At 38.8% G+C, this 18159-nt stretch overlaps 1 protein-coding gene across 3 annotated transcripts in view; it reads left to right on the forward strand.

The window, feature by feature from the left end:
- LOC125746523 (potassium/sodium hyperpolarization-activated cyclic nucleotide-gated channel 1) overlaps positions 1-18159 on the forward strand; it is a 62661-nt gene that overhangs the window by 13120 nt on the left and 31382 nt on the right. For all 3 annotated transcript variants that reach the window (XM_049020589.1, XM_049020591.1, XM_049020590.1), the window contains exon 3: positions 13166-13327. In XM_049020589.1, the coding sequence (XP_048876546.1) occupies positions 13166-13327 (162 nt within the window). The remainder of the gene's footprint in view (positions 1-13165; positions 13328-18159) is intronic.

Here is an 18159-nt window from a genome sequence, read left to right on the forward strand (position 1 = left end):
GTTTAGTCTGTGATAGCACCTCATTTATTTTCAGGATGTTAGAAATGCAAGAATACAAGCAAACAAATACTTTGATATGTACGAGTTTGGCTTTGTAGAGCCTTCTAGAAGCTTACCAGATGTGCACTACCAAGCGATCTCCTTGCCAAATAACTCAATCAATTGTCAAGCAACACTTTCATGGCAAACAAATAGATATCAGGTGACAAAGTCACCTGTATAGACACAGGGCGAGCTTCCTTGGATGAAGCGAGGGCAGCCGGCCAAACTCGAGAGTTATGCTAACACTTCTTGGATAATCATCCCTGGAGCTCATCAAGCAAACTTACAAAACTAAGGAGAAAATGTTCCTGAGAGCAAAAGTCTAATGTCCTTTACAAAGTTACTTCTCTTATTTTAGGTAAGATCCTATATGAGTACGGTACAGCCAGAGGGATTATTGTTATGGTTGTTGTGGTTGTTATGGTTGTTGTGGTTGTTGTTGTTGAATTGATTTAAGGAGAAGAAAACTCCTAATGAAGTAGGTTTTACAGCAGAAAGAAGATGAATTGCAAATTGCTGAATAGATTTGCTAGTGTGTAACAGTTAATTAGCAGGGAAAAGACCATTTGAAGGTGATAAGTGGACAGATTAGATTAATCTGGGTTATTTTTACAGCCATGCCTATCAGTGATGAGGTTTGCCTTAGGAGGCACAGTGGCAGGTAATCCCCATTAACATGTCATCCTCCACTGATCTAAGACTCAGACTGCCACTGCAGGCATTCCTGCCTCAGCTTCTGCAAGACACACAAAGTGCACTTCTGATCATGCCGGAGTGATTCTTTTGAGCTTCATGTTTAATGATTTTCAACTTTCATAAATAATTTAGTACCACAATTACCTTCACGTCATTAGCATTTTTAGCAGATAATTTTGAGAGGTATGCGAGACAGGATAAGAATAAACACTGTTGGGGTGGTACCTCGTAAATGATCTTAATGAAAAATCGCAAACGCCGGACAGTTCGGTACGTCAAATCACTGCTGGTGGTTTTTTTTTTCCCTAATCTTCAGTAACCCAAAATCATTACTTTTTGACTTCAGAAATGTAACTGCTCTGGAATTTACACAGGGTACACAATTAAATATTCCTTAGATAACACTTTAAATGACTTATTTTTAACATTTGTATGGCTAGGTGCCACACTCAGTATAATTAAGTAGTAGAGCAATGCTGCAAGTTCCCTTTCTGCTACTGAGCGAGCTGCCTTCTGATTACACTTCAGTAATTATAGAAGTACACGCGACAGTGAAAACACCAGGACTGTTAGGTATCAAATACACTCTGGGGCTCGCTTCCAAAAGAGGACACTGGGTTTGGGTCCCAGTGTGGCAGGGGTTTGTGTCCCCTTTCACAAGTATCAGACAGGGGGGTCCCCCACAGTGACCAGAGAGGGTGGTCTACAGTCCCCTACCAAGAACGTAGGTGGTTAAAGTCCCGCGCTTGGGTGTTTTTATTTATTTATTTGTTTGTTTGTTTGCTTGTTTATTAAAATTGATTCTTTTTAAAATTATTTTCTGTGCATGCCTATTTTAATTCCTTTCTTATAAACATCTAGAAAACAGTGCTATACAGTATAAATAAAAATTGATTGATTGATTGATGGATTGAAAAGCATATATTTTCTGAAACAGTTTACGCTGTTTTTCATTATATAACGACTATATATTTTCATTATATAGTGACTATATAATATTTTCATTATATAGTGACATATAGTCAGTAAAACAAAAAAACAAACACCTATTTACTATGGTGGTCATTTAGCAGGGACGTGATCATAACCACTGTGCTCTTTATGTTTAGATACATCACTGCATTATTCATTTTTAATACAGGCTTTTAATATAAAGCGTGTGCAAAATGTACACCCCACCCCCTTTATATAACATGCCCTTTTATATATATATTCAAATGGTAAGAAATAGAAAATTGATAGCACAAAATGTTACATTTCCATGTCATCTTTTCTTATTGTACATAAGACAGTTTTAAAATGTGTTTATTTGGGCCTAGTAATGTAGAGCATTTTGGCGTGACCTCCCCAGGCTGCAGTCTTACCTCATATGCCTGAAGTGTATTGGTTTGTTTGTTTGAACCTCATGGGTGGACGTACGAATTCGAGGTACATGCCATAGGTTGAGGTTTACTGCAAAATTATGACTCTTTTTCTGATGACATATTAGCTTCATCCATCCCTCCAACATCTAGCCGCTTATAGTGATCGAAAGGCAGGGGCTAAAGGCAAAGATACACCCTGGGTGGGAGGAATATTATTATTATTTTTATCAGTTCCGAACATTGTATTCTTTTTTAAACGAGTCAGCATTATAATTTCTTGACATTATTAGATACTTTTCAGTTCATCAAAAATATTTTCATGGTTCATTAATAAGTAGTAGCTAAATACTATCTGATAGCTAAAAAATACTAACACTAGATTTGCAGTCCCTATAATAAAAAAGTACTCGGGTTATTATTTGAAGAAATGGTCTTTTTGATTTTAATACAGATTTGTGTGGTACACACAGATTTGTGTGATTTTTAAAGGGGATTTGTTTGCCTTTAATCTCCCAAGACTGCAGATGTCATCTCAGCAGTGTCTGTACGGTCTTTAGCGAGCCTGATGAAATGCACAGGTTGTGCAGCAACCTTCCTCAACCAAGAGCACACCTTAGGGCATGACTGTTCTTCACAACATGGTTCGTAAAGCTGATTAACATAGTGTAAGGTCAATTTAAAGTCAACAAACGGCTGATTCCTTTAAAAGCCATTAGCCTATGCGTGTATGTGTCCTTGATGAAAAGATGTCGTCTAATGCTTAATGCGTATAGTTACTTTTATTATGAAAAAAACATTTATGTCTAATCCTATTCCTATTTATTTGTAGAATTAAAGTCATAAAATAATCATTGTGATTACCAAAGTTGAGTGTACAACTGATTTTCTTTAAGCGGAGATAAAAATAACATTGAATATACGCGTAGTTGTAAGAGATTGAATTCACATGGCAACATTTATTCTTCTGTTTGCTGTGTTTCGAACACAATCAAGCAATGCAATATGAGCACGTCCCGCAGTGTCCAAATCTAAAAGCACCCCATAATGGTGGTGGGGGCGATGAAGAGCCGCTGACCTCTCTATGTAATGGGGGTGACTCACAGCGGAGGATTTACAAAAGAGCGACCACTTTTAGTAATCACAGGCGTGTACACAGATATACACAAAACGAAACCACCTAGCATGACTGCAATAAATGTTTTACCTTTTCAAATTTTGTCACAGTTTTACACTAATAATACCATAAGATTTTCTAAATTAACTATCAAATCAGCAAACTGAGTTTTAGGAGAGGAAGTAATGTATCTGTATTGTGGTTTTTGTTGATTTGTGAAAATATGAGTGCATTATTCACAACGCAGTTGATATAACAACCACTGGATTCTCCACTTCCATTGCCAAATAAGGGATGTAGTGTTTCGTTTGCAGTACTACAGTATGCTGGATAACAATTATTATAAATATTTATTTATATATAATATTTATATATATAAAATTATAACAGATAGTATTAACATCTTTATGTTTATGATTTAAATAAAATAAAAATAACATTTCACCAGTTATTTACTCGTGTGTAGATATGTATGTACATTATACCGTGAACACAGTGTACTTTACTAGTACCAGGCAGAATCCACTTTTGCCTGCAGAATTGCTTCGGTGGTGGACAAATTGTGCTTTCAGAGAATACTTTCTGCACACCGCTGGGCTGATATTTTTTGCCTTATTTTGTATCCTTCTTTTTAGGTTTACCGAGAGCCAGGGGTGTAGTTAGGCATGGATGAATGGGGAGGATGAGCCTGCCTGGGGGGGGGAGCAATAGCTAATATATACAGTACAGGTTTATATATAATATATGTTTATATATAATATAAATGACAGTTATGGTTTAAGTCCATAAATAAAATGACTTTAGGGGAGTTTTCGCCCCCCAAACGTAGGCCTAGGGGCACCCCTGAGTCTGGCTATCTCCTCCGTTCGCTCCTATTAACTATCCTGTTTTCCCTGACAGAACTTCTGGTAAATGGATGTTTTTTTGCTTATTGTGCTACTCTGTAAAAAGTCTAGACACTGTAGCGAGTGAAAATCTCAGGAGAGATGCTGAACCCACCACACCTGGCAGCAACAATTACGCTGCATTCAGAATCACTTAGATCACGCGTTTTAGCTGTTAACGCTTAGCCAAACAGTAACTGAACCTCTTGACCCTGTCTGTATTCAGTCGTAGTCAGTGATTTACTGTTCAGAGGAGCAAAGCTGTTTGAGTTAACAAACAGGTGCATCTAATAAGCTGGCCATTGTGTGTATCTACATTGTAGCTATGATCTTTCTTAGTACATAATCACTTTTGAAGTATAAACCACATTTTTAAATAACCTCTGTGTTGAATGGTATGTGAATGTTTAGCTAGATGGAATATTATATCTTTGCGTTATCTGCAAAAAATTAATTCTGATTTAAATGGTAATTTCTGTTTTTGGGGCCTGGAAATGGTAAGGGATACGTATCTGATCTATATTATAAGCAGGAAATTCAGACTGCTGGTCTGAGGATTGCATTTTTATATTAGGTTGAGCTGTATCTGCAATGTATTATTTAAATTGATATCCATTGTGCATTATGGGTACTTTTATATGCTACTTTGCTATATACTGTAACCTCCGCTTTTCAGTGTCTCTACATAGTACATTTACACGTTATAAATTATTTATTGATACTAGATAGATAGATAGATAGATAGATAGATAGATAGATAGATAGATAGATAGATAGATAGATAGTTTTCTGTAGCCTTGAAAATAGTAAACTATAAAGTATTTTAAGTATGTTATTCAAGGGTCACAGTCCAACAGAAGGACATTTTTATCTGTTCTGATCACAGGTGCAATTTTATGTGAAATCATATTCATCTGGCTTTTTAATTTAAAATCACCTACTGGCTTATATGCGTCATCTGTCCCTTTGGGTGAGCACAGTTTGCTGATCACATGCAGTGAGTTTTGGCCTGTGCTATGAAATAAATCTGACCAGCCAGCAGCCTTTTTTATTCATTGCAGGAAAGTCTTAATGATAACTTGAATGGCATTTCAAGTGACCAGGTGTTGAGTAGAAAAAGAAGGTGACTATTCCCTATGAGAGGTGGGGGCAATTGGATTTTTGCTTGATCATCCAGTTGACACTACAATTTAATGCCCTCCTTTTAAATATTTTACATGTGGTAATTTCAGCTGCTATAATTAGGAGTGGTGGATGGCCTCTCAGACTTCTGTGTCGATGGCAGGACCAGGCGATGGTGACTTGCATTAGTGTTCTCCATGTAATCCATCTCCTGTCCCCCATTACTCCATCAATGGCAGTAGAGGATTGATTCATTTGTGAACAGGCAAACAGCTTTGCTACTTTGATGAGCATATGGTTTCATGGTACAAAGTATGAATGTATTATTATTAATATTATTATTATTGTTATTATTATTATTAGATTCGGATTAGAGGGCAAATATTTATGGCAATAGGTAAGATAATATGTATAAAAGATAGAATGTATCAAATATGAATGTGAATTGTTAATTGTGATGTGCAAAAATCTTTGGTAACACCACTTGAAGCTGTCATCTATAATGCATTGTAGATTCCTTCATAATGAATTATAATGGTCAGTATAATAATTAATAAAGCATGACAGAATCTTCTATTGACATTCATATGGCATTACAGTGTTGATTATAATACTTCATGAGTTCCAATAAAGCTCTCCATCTCTATCTAACCTGCAATGTACTAGACTTACCTTCTTAATGTATTATGATTATAGGTATAAGAAAGGATGCTTTGTACTGCATTATGAAGGTGCACTATGTGGACAAAAGTATCCGGACACCTGGTCATTACACTTACAGGAACTTTTCTGACATCCCATTCTATATCCATAGGCATCAATGTGCCCCCCCCCCCCCTTGCAGCTATAACAGCTGCCACTCTTCTGGGAAGCCTTTCCACAAGAGTTTGGAGTGTGTCTGTGGGAAGTTTTGCCTAAAGAACGTTTGTGAGGTCAGACACTGTTGTTGGACGTGAAGGCCTGGCTAATCCCTAAGGTGTTCGATGGGGTTGAGGTCAGGGCTCTGTGAGGCCAGTCAAGTTCTTCTACATCAATCTCACCCAACCATGTCTTTATGGACCTGGCTTTGTGCACTGGGGCACAGTCATACTGGAACAGAAACATACCTTCCCGAAATTGTTCCCACAAGTTGGAGGCATAAAGTTCTCCAGAATGTCTTGGTGTGCTGAAGCATTAAGAGTTCCCCTTCACTGGAACTAAGGGGCCTAGTCCAACCCCTGAAAAGCAGCCCGATACCATTATCCCTCCTGCACAGAACTTTACAGTTTGCGAAATGCAGTCAGGCAAGTAACGTTCTCCTAGCTTCTGCCAAACACAGACATCCAATAGGCTGCCAGACAGGGAAGTGTGATTTTTCACTTCATAGACACATTTCTACTGCTTCAGTAGTCCAGTGGTGGTGCTTTACACCACTGCGTCTGATGCTGGGCACTGCGCTTGGTGATGTGAGGTTTGCATGCAGCTGCTCGGCCATGGAAGCCCATTCCATGCAGCTCCCCGCTTTTGTGCTGCAGTTTAATGCCAGAGGACATTTGGACCTCTGCAGTTATTGAGTCATCAGAGACTCTCAGCACTTGGTGCCCCTGCTCTCATACTTCCCCTTTGTTTCTGGGTTCCTGTTGTTCCTATATGCTTCCCGCTTTGCAATAATACCACTTACAATTGACCATGGAATATCTAGCAAGGAAGAAATTTCACAAACTGACTAATTGCAAAGGTGGCATCCAGTGACAATACCACACTTGAATTCACTGAGCTCTCACAAATGTTTGTAAACATGACCGCATGGCTTGGTGCTTGATCTTATACACCTGTGGCAATGGGTCTGAATTGAATGATTAAGAGGCATGTCCCAATATTTTTGACCATGTAGAGCAGTTTTAATTTTTTTTTGATGAGAACCCTTTATTGCTGTTGCAATACACCATGTCACTAGTCACAAGTACCAGCGAAGAAACTGGCCATCAACCCGACCATACATATACACAAACATCACAGTAGGGGGTAGACAGGTCGGGAGACAGTGGCAACTAGAGAGAAGAAAAGAAACAGAATAACATGAGGAGAGAGGAGGAGAATAAAAAAACAGCCCCCAGACTGTACTCCAGTGGGGAGGACATTGTAGGAACCGAAAAAAACACCTCAGCAACATAAGCACATGGTCACTACACCTTACAACATAAAATGACACAACTTGCAACAGGTGAAGGAAAAGGGGTGGTGGTGGTAGTCCAGCACAGACAAACAGCCATCCGGTCCTGCCGCCATGGGGGGCGCTGGTCAACAGACCCGCCTGTTCACGCTGGGGGTATGAAGCGGCAAAGGCGTGGGATGGGGGGAGGGTGCGGTAAGTCCTTGGGATTGGGGGAGAGGGATGCAAGAGAGTCTCGCTGCCTTGTTCTTCTGGGGGAGTTGTTAGTTCAGCAGCGGCCTTGCCCAGGCCAGTGCTGATTGGGGGGAGCCAAAACCTGATAGAATAGGGTTGTTTGGGTTTCCGGGCGAGAAGCTGTAATTTCCAACTCCCCTAATGTCCACGCTGGTCTCCGCCATCCAATAATTTTTGCAAAGCCGTGAGCTTCTCCATGATGTTATCCAATTTTCGATCCATAGGTACAGTGATGTTATCCAGTTTGCGATCACAGTCTGAGTGCTAACAGCTCTGCCCATTCCAGCCAGCCTAGTGGGGTTTTGACCGGCTGTCACCGTTTTCTTCAATGGCATTTAGAGCACAATAGAGACGAGAGCTTCATAAAGCCTCCCTGATGCATAATAAACATGGGAATAATGTGTTATGCCTTTTTTATTAATATTTCTAACCATGTTTATAATCCCTTAAGAATGCATTATAAGGTCGTATGAATGTTCACAGATTCTTATAGACATGGCATTCATAGGAAGTGTTACCGAATCTTTTTCTGTTGTTTGTTTTGCAGTCTTATGGCTACACACAAACCCACACGCCATATTATCAAATCTAGTGTAATTTTGCCTATTTTATTATTTTAAAGCTTTGCTGTTTGTCACATCAGTGTAAGTCCTGTTGTTTCTTACAAAGCAGAAAGCGGCACCATGAAGGACGACCCACAGTCCTGTACATGGTCATATGGAGATGCTTCAGAAGGAAATGCACAGATTAGGGAAGAACAGAAGCGTCTAGGTTATCACACTCGCAGGACAAAAATAGCTCCAGAGCCTGGAGGTTCAGTGTGATGAGAGAATGAGAAGCCTTCACTGAAGTCCAGGAGAATTCACTGGCAAAATCCTTAGTCTTGAAATATGATGCTGATGCTAGCTAACAATATGAGTGTACAGTTCATTTATCAATCTGAAGGAGTCTTGACTGAAAGTAAACAAACATAACAAACCTACAAATATGTTTTTTTGCCATATAGAGGTTCTATTAAATTAAAAACATTAAGCGACACTTAGCCGACGCCCACACGAAAATATCCTGAGTTTGTGCCAGGTATAATGCAGATATAACTACATTTATATAGGGACTGAACAGAACATAGTACCCCATATTGCGACAGAACCTCCCGTTGTGTGGGGGCATGCAGCCTTACGCCTTCCCGAATGTGGACTCCTTTGGGACGATCCCCAGGACGCTCACCAAGCTGCTTGAGGGAGAGGAGTTGGTCCATTTTTCCACGGGCAAACCAGAATATCTATCCCCCGGCATAAATCCTAGATGTTACCATCAGCTGGCATCTCCTCCACCTTCACCCAATAGTTGGCACATGCCTTCTGGTTCTGCTTTTTCACAATTGAGGCCAGCATCCCGTTTCCGGTCCCAATGACATCACCCCAAACAGCATCTCTAGGCACATGTTATCTATCCCAGTAGCCTTTACACCATGGAGGTCTCCCCCACCACCTTCAACTGCAGGTTGGAATTCCTCAGAGTGTTTTTTTCAGATATGGCCTGACAGTGTGCCCAGTGTCAGCACTCCCCCACTGCCACTGAAGAAGCCCTGAATGAGCTCTCACCTCCCCTTTATGAAGCTTGGAACAGCTTGCCAAAACATCTTTGGCCACGCAAAAGTCCCCTGTAATGGCCTCTCCAAACTCGGCCTGTGTGTGATTTTCACCTCCGCGACCTTCCTGGTTTATCGGTCCCTTTTAACTTCCTCCAAAGACCCCTGAGTAACCTTTGTCCTGATGCCTTCCTGGAGCTTGACAGCTTCCCCCTACCACTGGTGCCCACCAGCGCCTCCTGGGGTTGGCACCATCACGGGCACTGTCCGCTTTCTGACCCCAGCTCTTTTTCAATACTGTGGCGTTCGGAGCGTCCCTGCCCTCACTCAGCATGCAAGAAGTTGAATTGATTTTGTATGGAAGCTTCACCCAGACCTCCTCAGCAAATCTTGCGTGTGCCTCTGGGGCTCGCTGGCCCGTCGCGTCGCGTCTCCTCTCCATGCACCAAATCTAACTCAGCTCAAAGTGTCTATCAGCTGACAGCCCTGCCGCTCTCTTAGCCTGGTTGAGAAGAACCTTTACCCAGTGCTTATGCAAAACATTGCCTGTCAGATTCATGTAAAGTACTGGTTGATGGTAAAATTTGTACTGTGTGACATGTGACATGAATGATGACTAGTCTTCTGAAAGAGGGAATTTGCCTGTTATGCCAAGTATGACTGCAACCAGGCTATATTTGGGACCTGGGTAGTCTGTACTGTATGATTGGTGCTTATTTTCCTCAAAGTTCTTGGGAAGTGCTGAGCTAAAAAATACATTAATGTACAAGGTTTTGGGACTGCAGATTTCAGTATGTCAACAAAGCATTTTTTTTATTTTTCATTATGCCTGATGCTGGAAATGGATATTTTTCAGGTTAATCACATGATTTTAAAGTAATGAAAACGGGGTAGTTTAAACACTATTGAATGTCCTCTGTTGAATAAGTGCACTGGTCATCTGTTAATTCTTGTATAAATGCATGTCATTTCACTCTGCCCATAATAATAATAATAATAATAATGTGAATGATTATCGTAAAATGGTATATTGTAAAACTTGTTTTTGCATCATCTCATGTTACTCATACAAAATCTGATTAGTGATGTTTAAAATAAGTTGACAGAAATGTGATATTGCACAGTATGTGTTGTATTACAATCAAGCTGTGAACTCCATATTGTATTTTTAAGATTTCATTTGGGTAAGCATGCGTCTTCGAAACATGTTTAGGGTTACTGCCATTAAATACATGCATAGAGCAAAAGGCTGGTGTAAAGAACAGGCTTAATTCCAGTCCATCACAGGGCGCCAACCCACCCGTACAGCTGTGCAGGGAAATCAAAGCCACCATTTTGGCCTGTGGGAGAGTAAAGGCATGTTACACCACGAGGGCATGCAAACTGCACACACATAGGACAAATGCAGGGGTCCACCCCCCCCCCCCCCAACCCTGCAGATGTGAGGCACCAATGCTGTCCTGCACAGAATATGTGCATTTTACAATAAGGTTTATTCAGCCAGGTAGCTACTAGCATTTGGATAATAAGAGAGTTAAACTTATTTCTGACCGAGCAGAATCAAAATATTCCCCTATATGATAATTTCTATAAACATGATGTAATATCAGGCTAATGAAAGGCAGTAATTAAAAGTATGTTCAAATTAAATAACAGGCATATCACTTTCCTACTGATATGACAAACCCAGCTAAGAATAACACAGCACCTGCAGTTGCAGTGGTGAAATAGACCTGAAACACGAAGCATCCCCCCCCCACACAGTGCACATTCTTGACTATTCCACTGTATTTTCGCTTATGAGTCCTCTGGGATCCACAGGAAAGCTGCAGTTCTGTAAAACATTAGCAATTGTAATGGGGATGGGGGAAAGCTTTCAATATTGCAGCAATATGGAGGAAATGTTTATTATTATTATTATTATTATGAGCTTTCCATAAGGCATTGTAACGCTGCAATACGTACAGTACACTAAAGAGGAATAAGAGACTTCCAGTTAGGATGCACTGAAATAGCTGTCCTTTGAGTCAGCTGCTAATTTTAGATGTCCTGCACTATATCTCTCCATAGATTAATGGAGCTAAAACTCCTATCTTCACTGTTCTCCTTCTGCTACTTCTGTACTTGTACCATTGGTGTGTTAGTCATTGCCATAATTTTAAGAAAAAATGGTTAGGTTGAAAAAAATGACAAAATAATGATTACGAATCATTAAATAATTAAGTCAGGCTAATTGGGAGAGCTGATTATGGGCAAATTCATCCCATTGCTGCTGTTTTCTTGGTAGTTTTCTTGTGTCTGTTTCTTGGCTCCCGCCTGAAATGCATATTTGCACACACATCTGTGCTTTTTCACAGTGTTTTCTATCCATCTCTTCTCAGCATTATACTGCATAATCATCATAGCTCATAGGACAGAGTTGATTAGATAATTTTATTTGTCGTAAATCAGATTGTTGTTGCCGTGTAGTAATGAGAGAAAAGAGAAAGTTATTGGTACATCAGTGCACTGGTAATCACAGCACCTCACACCCCAAATAACGGCACCACAATACACATTTATTATCATTTATTTACATTGTTCTCTCGCACATGATTTATAAAGATCCTCCATATTTATAGAAACATTAAAGAAACACTCTAAATTTGTGAAAGTATGGCAATAATAATGCTTATATTTTACTATTTATTTATTTATGTTGGTCTATCACACTCATATTTCATGGCAAATTAACAAGGTTAGTTTGTCACAATTAGGGAATAAAACACTAAATATTAAGCAAATTAAATTCGAACTGGATGTAGTGATCAAGAATATGATGGAAACTGCAAGTTCCCATTTTACAGACAGCATAAGAAAGAGCAGACATTGACACCATGATTCTATGCCTTCCACAAACTACCAAAAACATACTGTGAAAAACCAAGCATTGTAACTGATTAGATAATTTATGTAGTGTATACTTCACCCAGAAAATCCATGCTAAAATTAATAATTAGAATTAATTAAATAATATTAATTTTACAAATATCTTCATCACACTAGTACAAATATCTTGTACAGGAAGAAAAAATGTACAAAATTAAATTCAAATGAGGTACAATTAAACTTTACTATAAATATGTGCAGATAATATATTGGTGTTTGGACTATGCCTGCTATTTCATTAGTGTTTTTACTTACATTGTGCCCTGCGATGGGTTGGCACCCCATCCTGGGCTGTCCTCGCGCCCATAGCCTCCTGGATCCGCTCCAGACCCCCCGTGACCCTGAATAGGACAAGCAGTTTCAGACGGATAAATGCATTTGGGTTTCAGAAAACTTTAAACCACAGATGGTGGAAAGACTGTGCTTTATTTAACTGTAAGTCTTCGAAGAGAGGCCTCTAAATTACGTAGTGTTTGTTATTTCTGGGATTTTTTAATTAATTAATTTATTTAAATTGTCTTCTATATAAGTTGTGTAACTATATTATTATTATTTACAGGATTGTAGGTCCATGTATCCATTGAACTGAAAATGTTTATTTATAGTTATGAATCAATAATGTCGGTATTGTGAATAAAAAACAATGTGTGATGGTAATACAATCATATAGTAATAGTAGCAATGAGCAGACCTTATACTTTTATCGGCTGCGTTGGTAGATGTACAACCCACACGGATCCTGGTTATCATAAAGTAAAAATAAGTGGGCCAGCGATTTACTGTAAGGATTTTGGTTAAACGTAAGAATTCCTATCGATATGCCCATGACTATTTTTTCTTAAACACTATATTAGAACATTAGAAAGAAGCAGTAACATCAGTGAATACTTTCTTTTTTCTTACGAGAGAATGCCGTTAGCCCATTTCGTAAATTTACAAGATACGAATAAAAAATGAAATACGATTTAACGGTATTTTAAAGTGAAACACGCATTGACTCCGCGCACTAACTGATCCCTCCCTGGCGTCTCTCCGCAGATTTTCCATATGACCTACGACCTGGCGAGTGCCGTGGTAAGAATATTTAATCTCATTGGAATGATGCTTCTCCTTTGCCACTGGGACGGTTGTCTGCAGTTCCTGGTCCCCCTTCTCCAAGATTTCCCACCTGATTGCTGGGTGTCGCTAAATGGTATGGTTGTAAGTATTGTACATTTTTCATGGTGTTTGTTTGTTTTTTTCCACCTTTTCACATTTTAGAGTCCTGTCCTGTATGTCCTAGTGTGTCCTATTTTTATAGCTTCCAAAACACGAAGTGCTCGGGGAAATTTGGAAATAGGCGATTAGGTGATTGTTTCATGTATTTTATCCTGTATGCATATCATGCTTTGACAGTGAGAATTTCTATTAAGCAAAACGTATTTTAATATGAATTGGTACCATGTGTGTAAAAGCAAGACACGATCCAGGTGGAAGATGGAGAATAAACCAAGACATAGGAATGGATGGAAGGTCTAGTGACTTAATTTGCTAGAGGAGAGATGGAATTATCCTGGTCATATCGTGAGGGGGGGGGTGAGGTCGCACCAAAATATGCAACTGACCACGACAGGCTACACGACGCTCACGGATGCAGGCAGATTAACTCGGGTATGAAAGAACAAAGTAATTAATGGACTGGACTGGCCACAAGAAACAGGGAAACTGAGTGGCTAGATTCCTCACCAAATTCCAGGATATATTTGCCTCCCCCCACTCCCACATATATGACACACAGATAACAAGCAGCAAGCAGCCTCTTCTCACACCAACATCAGCTGCTCACATCAGAATGACATTCATTTTAGCCTTTAAATGACTACATAATTCAGTTTATTTTGGCCATATCTGTTGTTCGCAATCCTAACAATAAGTATGGCAACATATGGGGATCAAGTCTTAAAAAATACATTCTTTATAATTATTATTATTATTATTATTATTATTGTTGTTGTTGTTATTATATTGAGATCAATATTGCTTACATAATGCAAGCGATGGTAATACTAGTCATTATTAAAAAAAAATTCTACCCATTCTTTATTGAATTGATTGTGCGTGAGGCGTGACATCAAAGCATTAATCAACCTTTTTAACAATATCTATGTATACACACACACACACACACACACACATAAAAAAAGTACCGAAAAATATTTTTTAAAGTAATTGACCCCTGTCACTCTTTGATATTTGTTTTCTCGTGTAACCTTGGGCTAAGTTTAGGGAAATTCTAAAAATAGAAATGTCTAGTTTCAGTTCCGTCTTTAGGAAATTGATGGCGTGTCAGTCTGACTGAGTACAGAGAAAATCAATCAGATGTGCTTTGCTTAGAAGCTGGTGTCCCTCCATGACAGCAGGAGTGACTTAGATTAATCTTAATTTAGCTGGACATCTTCCCGCTCCCCAGAAACCGTGAAAAAATGCAAGGCCTTCTACATTTACTGCTCTGGCAATACAAAGTATTCATACCTTTTCATTAGAGAAGTACAAAATGACATTTGTATTTGTATAAAACAATAAGAAAATATGTCATTCAAATAAATAAAGAAAATATCTATAAATGAGTGTAACTCAGTTTAAAACAACTTGGTCTGGAAAACCAAATTTGACATGTATGCAACAAATGTGTTGTATACATCTTACTTTGAGTCCTAATTTTTATATTTCTCATAAGTTACTACCATTTGCTACTACCTGAGCTACAAAGTAAGATTAATAAGTAGGGATTTAAAGATACATCGATGCATCAAGATGACTTGATTATTAAGGTTGCGATTTGGCTGCATTGGTCTGTAACATCAGAATCAATTATAATCGATTATAATCAGCAAGATCCTTCTTAAAGATACTCCTACTAGGTAAAGATACTGTGCTTCTTATGCTCAAGTGCTGTAGATAGATGTGCAAACTAGCAGCACTGGAACATGAATTTATGAAACATTGGATGCAGGGGGGGGGGATTTTTAATATTCGTAAAGGAAGCACTATCTGATGGTCTCTGCATCGCAATGCTTTTGGGGCACTTGCCCTGTTTTGTAGCGTAAAGAAGTCATACCTATTATTAGCTATGGTAGCAATGATCAAGACATGAGGTGACTAGCTAAGTAAAAAATAGTTAGGCTTAGAGATGCACATGTCTGTTAACATATTGTTTTCAGCTGATACTCAAGAGTTTAAGATTAAAGATATCGGCATTGGTCCTATATATCAATCTCGACTGATATTTCTGGCAAATATTTAAACCTCGGTATTTAAATAGCCTCAACTGAGCTAAAGACAAAAGTTCTAAAATAATGGAGATGATTCCATTGAACGATTAACCATTTTCCATAGGAGAAGATGAGGAATTTCATCTGCTTATTTACCACTCAGAAGTAGTCTCAAAGTACTGGCCTGCAGCATTTTATAATTCATTATTAAATCTGGCCCATAAGTCATTTTTTTTGATTTTGCTCAGAATAAATAAGTGTAACGTCATTCCGCTAATCTGCACCAGCAAGCTTAGCAAGTTTCACCACCAGCGAATTTCCACATTGATGCACCACTAGTCAGCCAATGTGAAAGCAACCAATCAGGTAGTGCTTCCTTCATGTGTTTTTTTTTTTCTGTACAGTTCAGTAGTTAGCATTCTTGCCAATTTACAGTGACTTATTCTCCCTGTTTCATAATATCAATAAAAATTCATGTTCTGAGGTTAAACTTTTTGTATTCAGTTAGTAGTGTTTAAGTTTATATCGTCATATTTGTGATCTTTTTTTCAGCAAAGTTAAACTATTGAAATAATGAAATAACTGATCATTCAAAACAATTCTTGCTGGAAATTAAGGACTTCCTATGCACCAAATAGTTCCTTAAATAATCATAATGGAATCGCCTTGACGGCAACGATTTACACCCCTACTAACGAACCCTCTTTTCTGCTATGCAGTAACGCATGGAAGATGAATAGCCACCATATCGGCGTGTTAGAGGTCTGTGTCCATGTTTGAAGGTTGTGGCTTTGAATCCTGTGGCCAGTGGAGTAATCGTGTTACCATGGGAACTTTGGACAAAGGCCTTAGCCCTTAAATGGCTCACCTTGTACTCTCATCCCCAAGGTTCATTCACAGCTGTGTGTGCTTTTGTGTGTGAATCACATAGGGGTGTTGGACTCTGATTAACCCTGTACTAGGGGGTGGGTGAAAATGAACTATAAATGGATAACGAAGTCCATTGCCATTGATAGTCTGCAGAGTTCATTTGACTTCCTCCGCCGGCCCCTGGAGGATGTGCTCCCCCTTTGAGGCTGGTTCCTCCCAAGGATTCTTCCTACTAAGCAGTTTTTCTTTGTTACTGTCACCTCTGTCTTGCTCACTGGGGGCTTTGAAACAATATAATGTGAAAAGGCGCAATACAAATAAAACTGAATTGAAACATTGAAAAAAATCTTCTTGGTGGAGGAGAGCTCTGATTTTTTTAGGCATCAGTTTACATGTAGGTTACTGTAATTATGTTATGTTACAAATGTTACAATATGTTACAAAATGTTATAACATTTGTTACTGCGAAAGTATTGGCCTTGGTGTGCACAGGGGTACAGTGGAGCACTGGTTAGTACTGTCGCCTCACACCTCTGGGACCCACGTTTCAGTCTCTGCCAGGGTTCCATGTGTGTGGAGTTTGCATGTTCTCCCTGTGTTGTCATTGGGGGGGTTTCCTCTGGGTATTCTATTCCCTCCACAGTCCAAAAACATGCCGAGGTTAATTGGAGTTGCCAAATTGCCTGTAGTTGTGCATATTTAAGTGACTGGTGTGTGAGTGTGCCCATCCTGGGTTGTTCCCTGTCTTGTACCTTTAGGCTTCAGACCCTCACAGCCCTGAATAGGGCAAAGTGGTTTCAGGAAATGGATGGATGGATGGATGGATGGATGATGCATGCGGACTGATTTTGTCCCAAGCTGTAGTGACAACGCTAAATGAATAATGAAGTCCAGTGCCATTGATAGTCTGTAGAGAATTTTATTTACTTAGTTTATCTTTAGTAAGAGAGTTTTCAGTTTGCAGTTTCAAGTTGTCAGTTCAGACTGAATTTTTACACCCTGCTTGTTCTCAGTTGTATACATGTTGTACTGTAAAGGTAGTAATTTTGATATGCATGACACTTGCTACATTTTTAGTTCCGAAGCTGATACTGCTGTAGATACTAGAGTTTGTATTGAATTGTTCTATGTTAACCTTTTTTTGTTTTAGGGTTTATTTGTTGAGTTGAGCTTAATTAAGGCTGTTTAAAGTGAGAAGATAATTTTTACTTTAAATGTAGACCTGAAAGGCTCAAGAGGAATCATGTTAAAAAACAACAGACAAGCAAAGCAAGATTAGCTTCTTTTCAGCAAATTTTTTTTTTTTAATTGCAATTTCACTTTAAAATTTGCTAGAACTCTTCGAATCAGAATCTGGTTCATTTGGCCAAGTATGTTCGTACATACAGGCAGATTATCACTGATTGTCAAAGTACAATAGGGCATGTCAGTGCAAGAACTGCTGATGAAAATGAACCTGTACAAAACAATACAGTAAGTACAGTTATTTACAGCAATGAGGTATTACAATGCATATTGAATCAGCAAAGAAATATATAATGTGAAATTGGGAGGTCTATGTCAATTCTCACCCCAACTGCCCTTTGACCCCAAAATCTGATGTATGTGCAAATGACTTGATTTACTTACAGAATGAATAAAATGCCTGCATTCTGTTCTATTGTACATAAAAATGTCACAATGAAATAGATGACCTGGGTCGCAGTAAACGTAAGAGGTGGCATTTATATTGCAAACATAAATGAACTAAATAGATTTTTTTTTATATCACTTTATCAATGCATTTGATCCATTATTTTTGCATTTTAATAATTGAAATCTATATACTGTCATCAGACTGTTGACATTTCCCGTCTAAATGAATAGATATTTTAAAGTCAACAGCAGCCTTGAAGGGATGCACCATAAGAG

This window comes from Brienomyrus brachyistius, chromosome 7 (genome assembly GCF_023856365.1).
Source record: "Brienomyrus brachyistius isolate T26 chromosome 7, BBRACH_0.4, whole genome shotgun sequence".
Classification (NCBI taxonomy): domain Eukaryota; kingdom Metazoa; phylum Chordata; class Actinopteri; order Osteoglossiformes; family Mormyridae; genus Brienomyrus; species Brienomyrus brachyistius.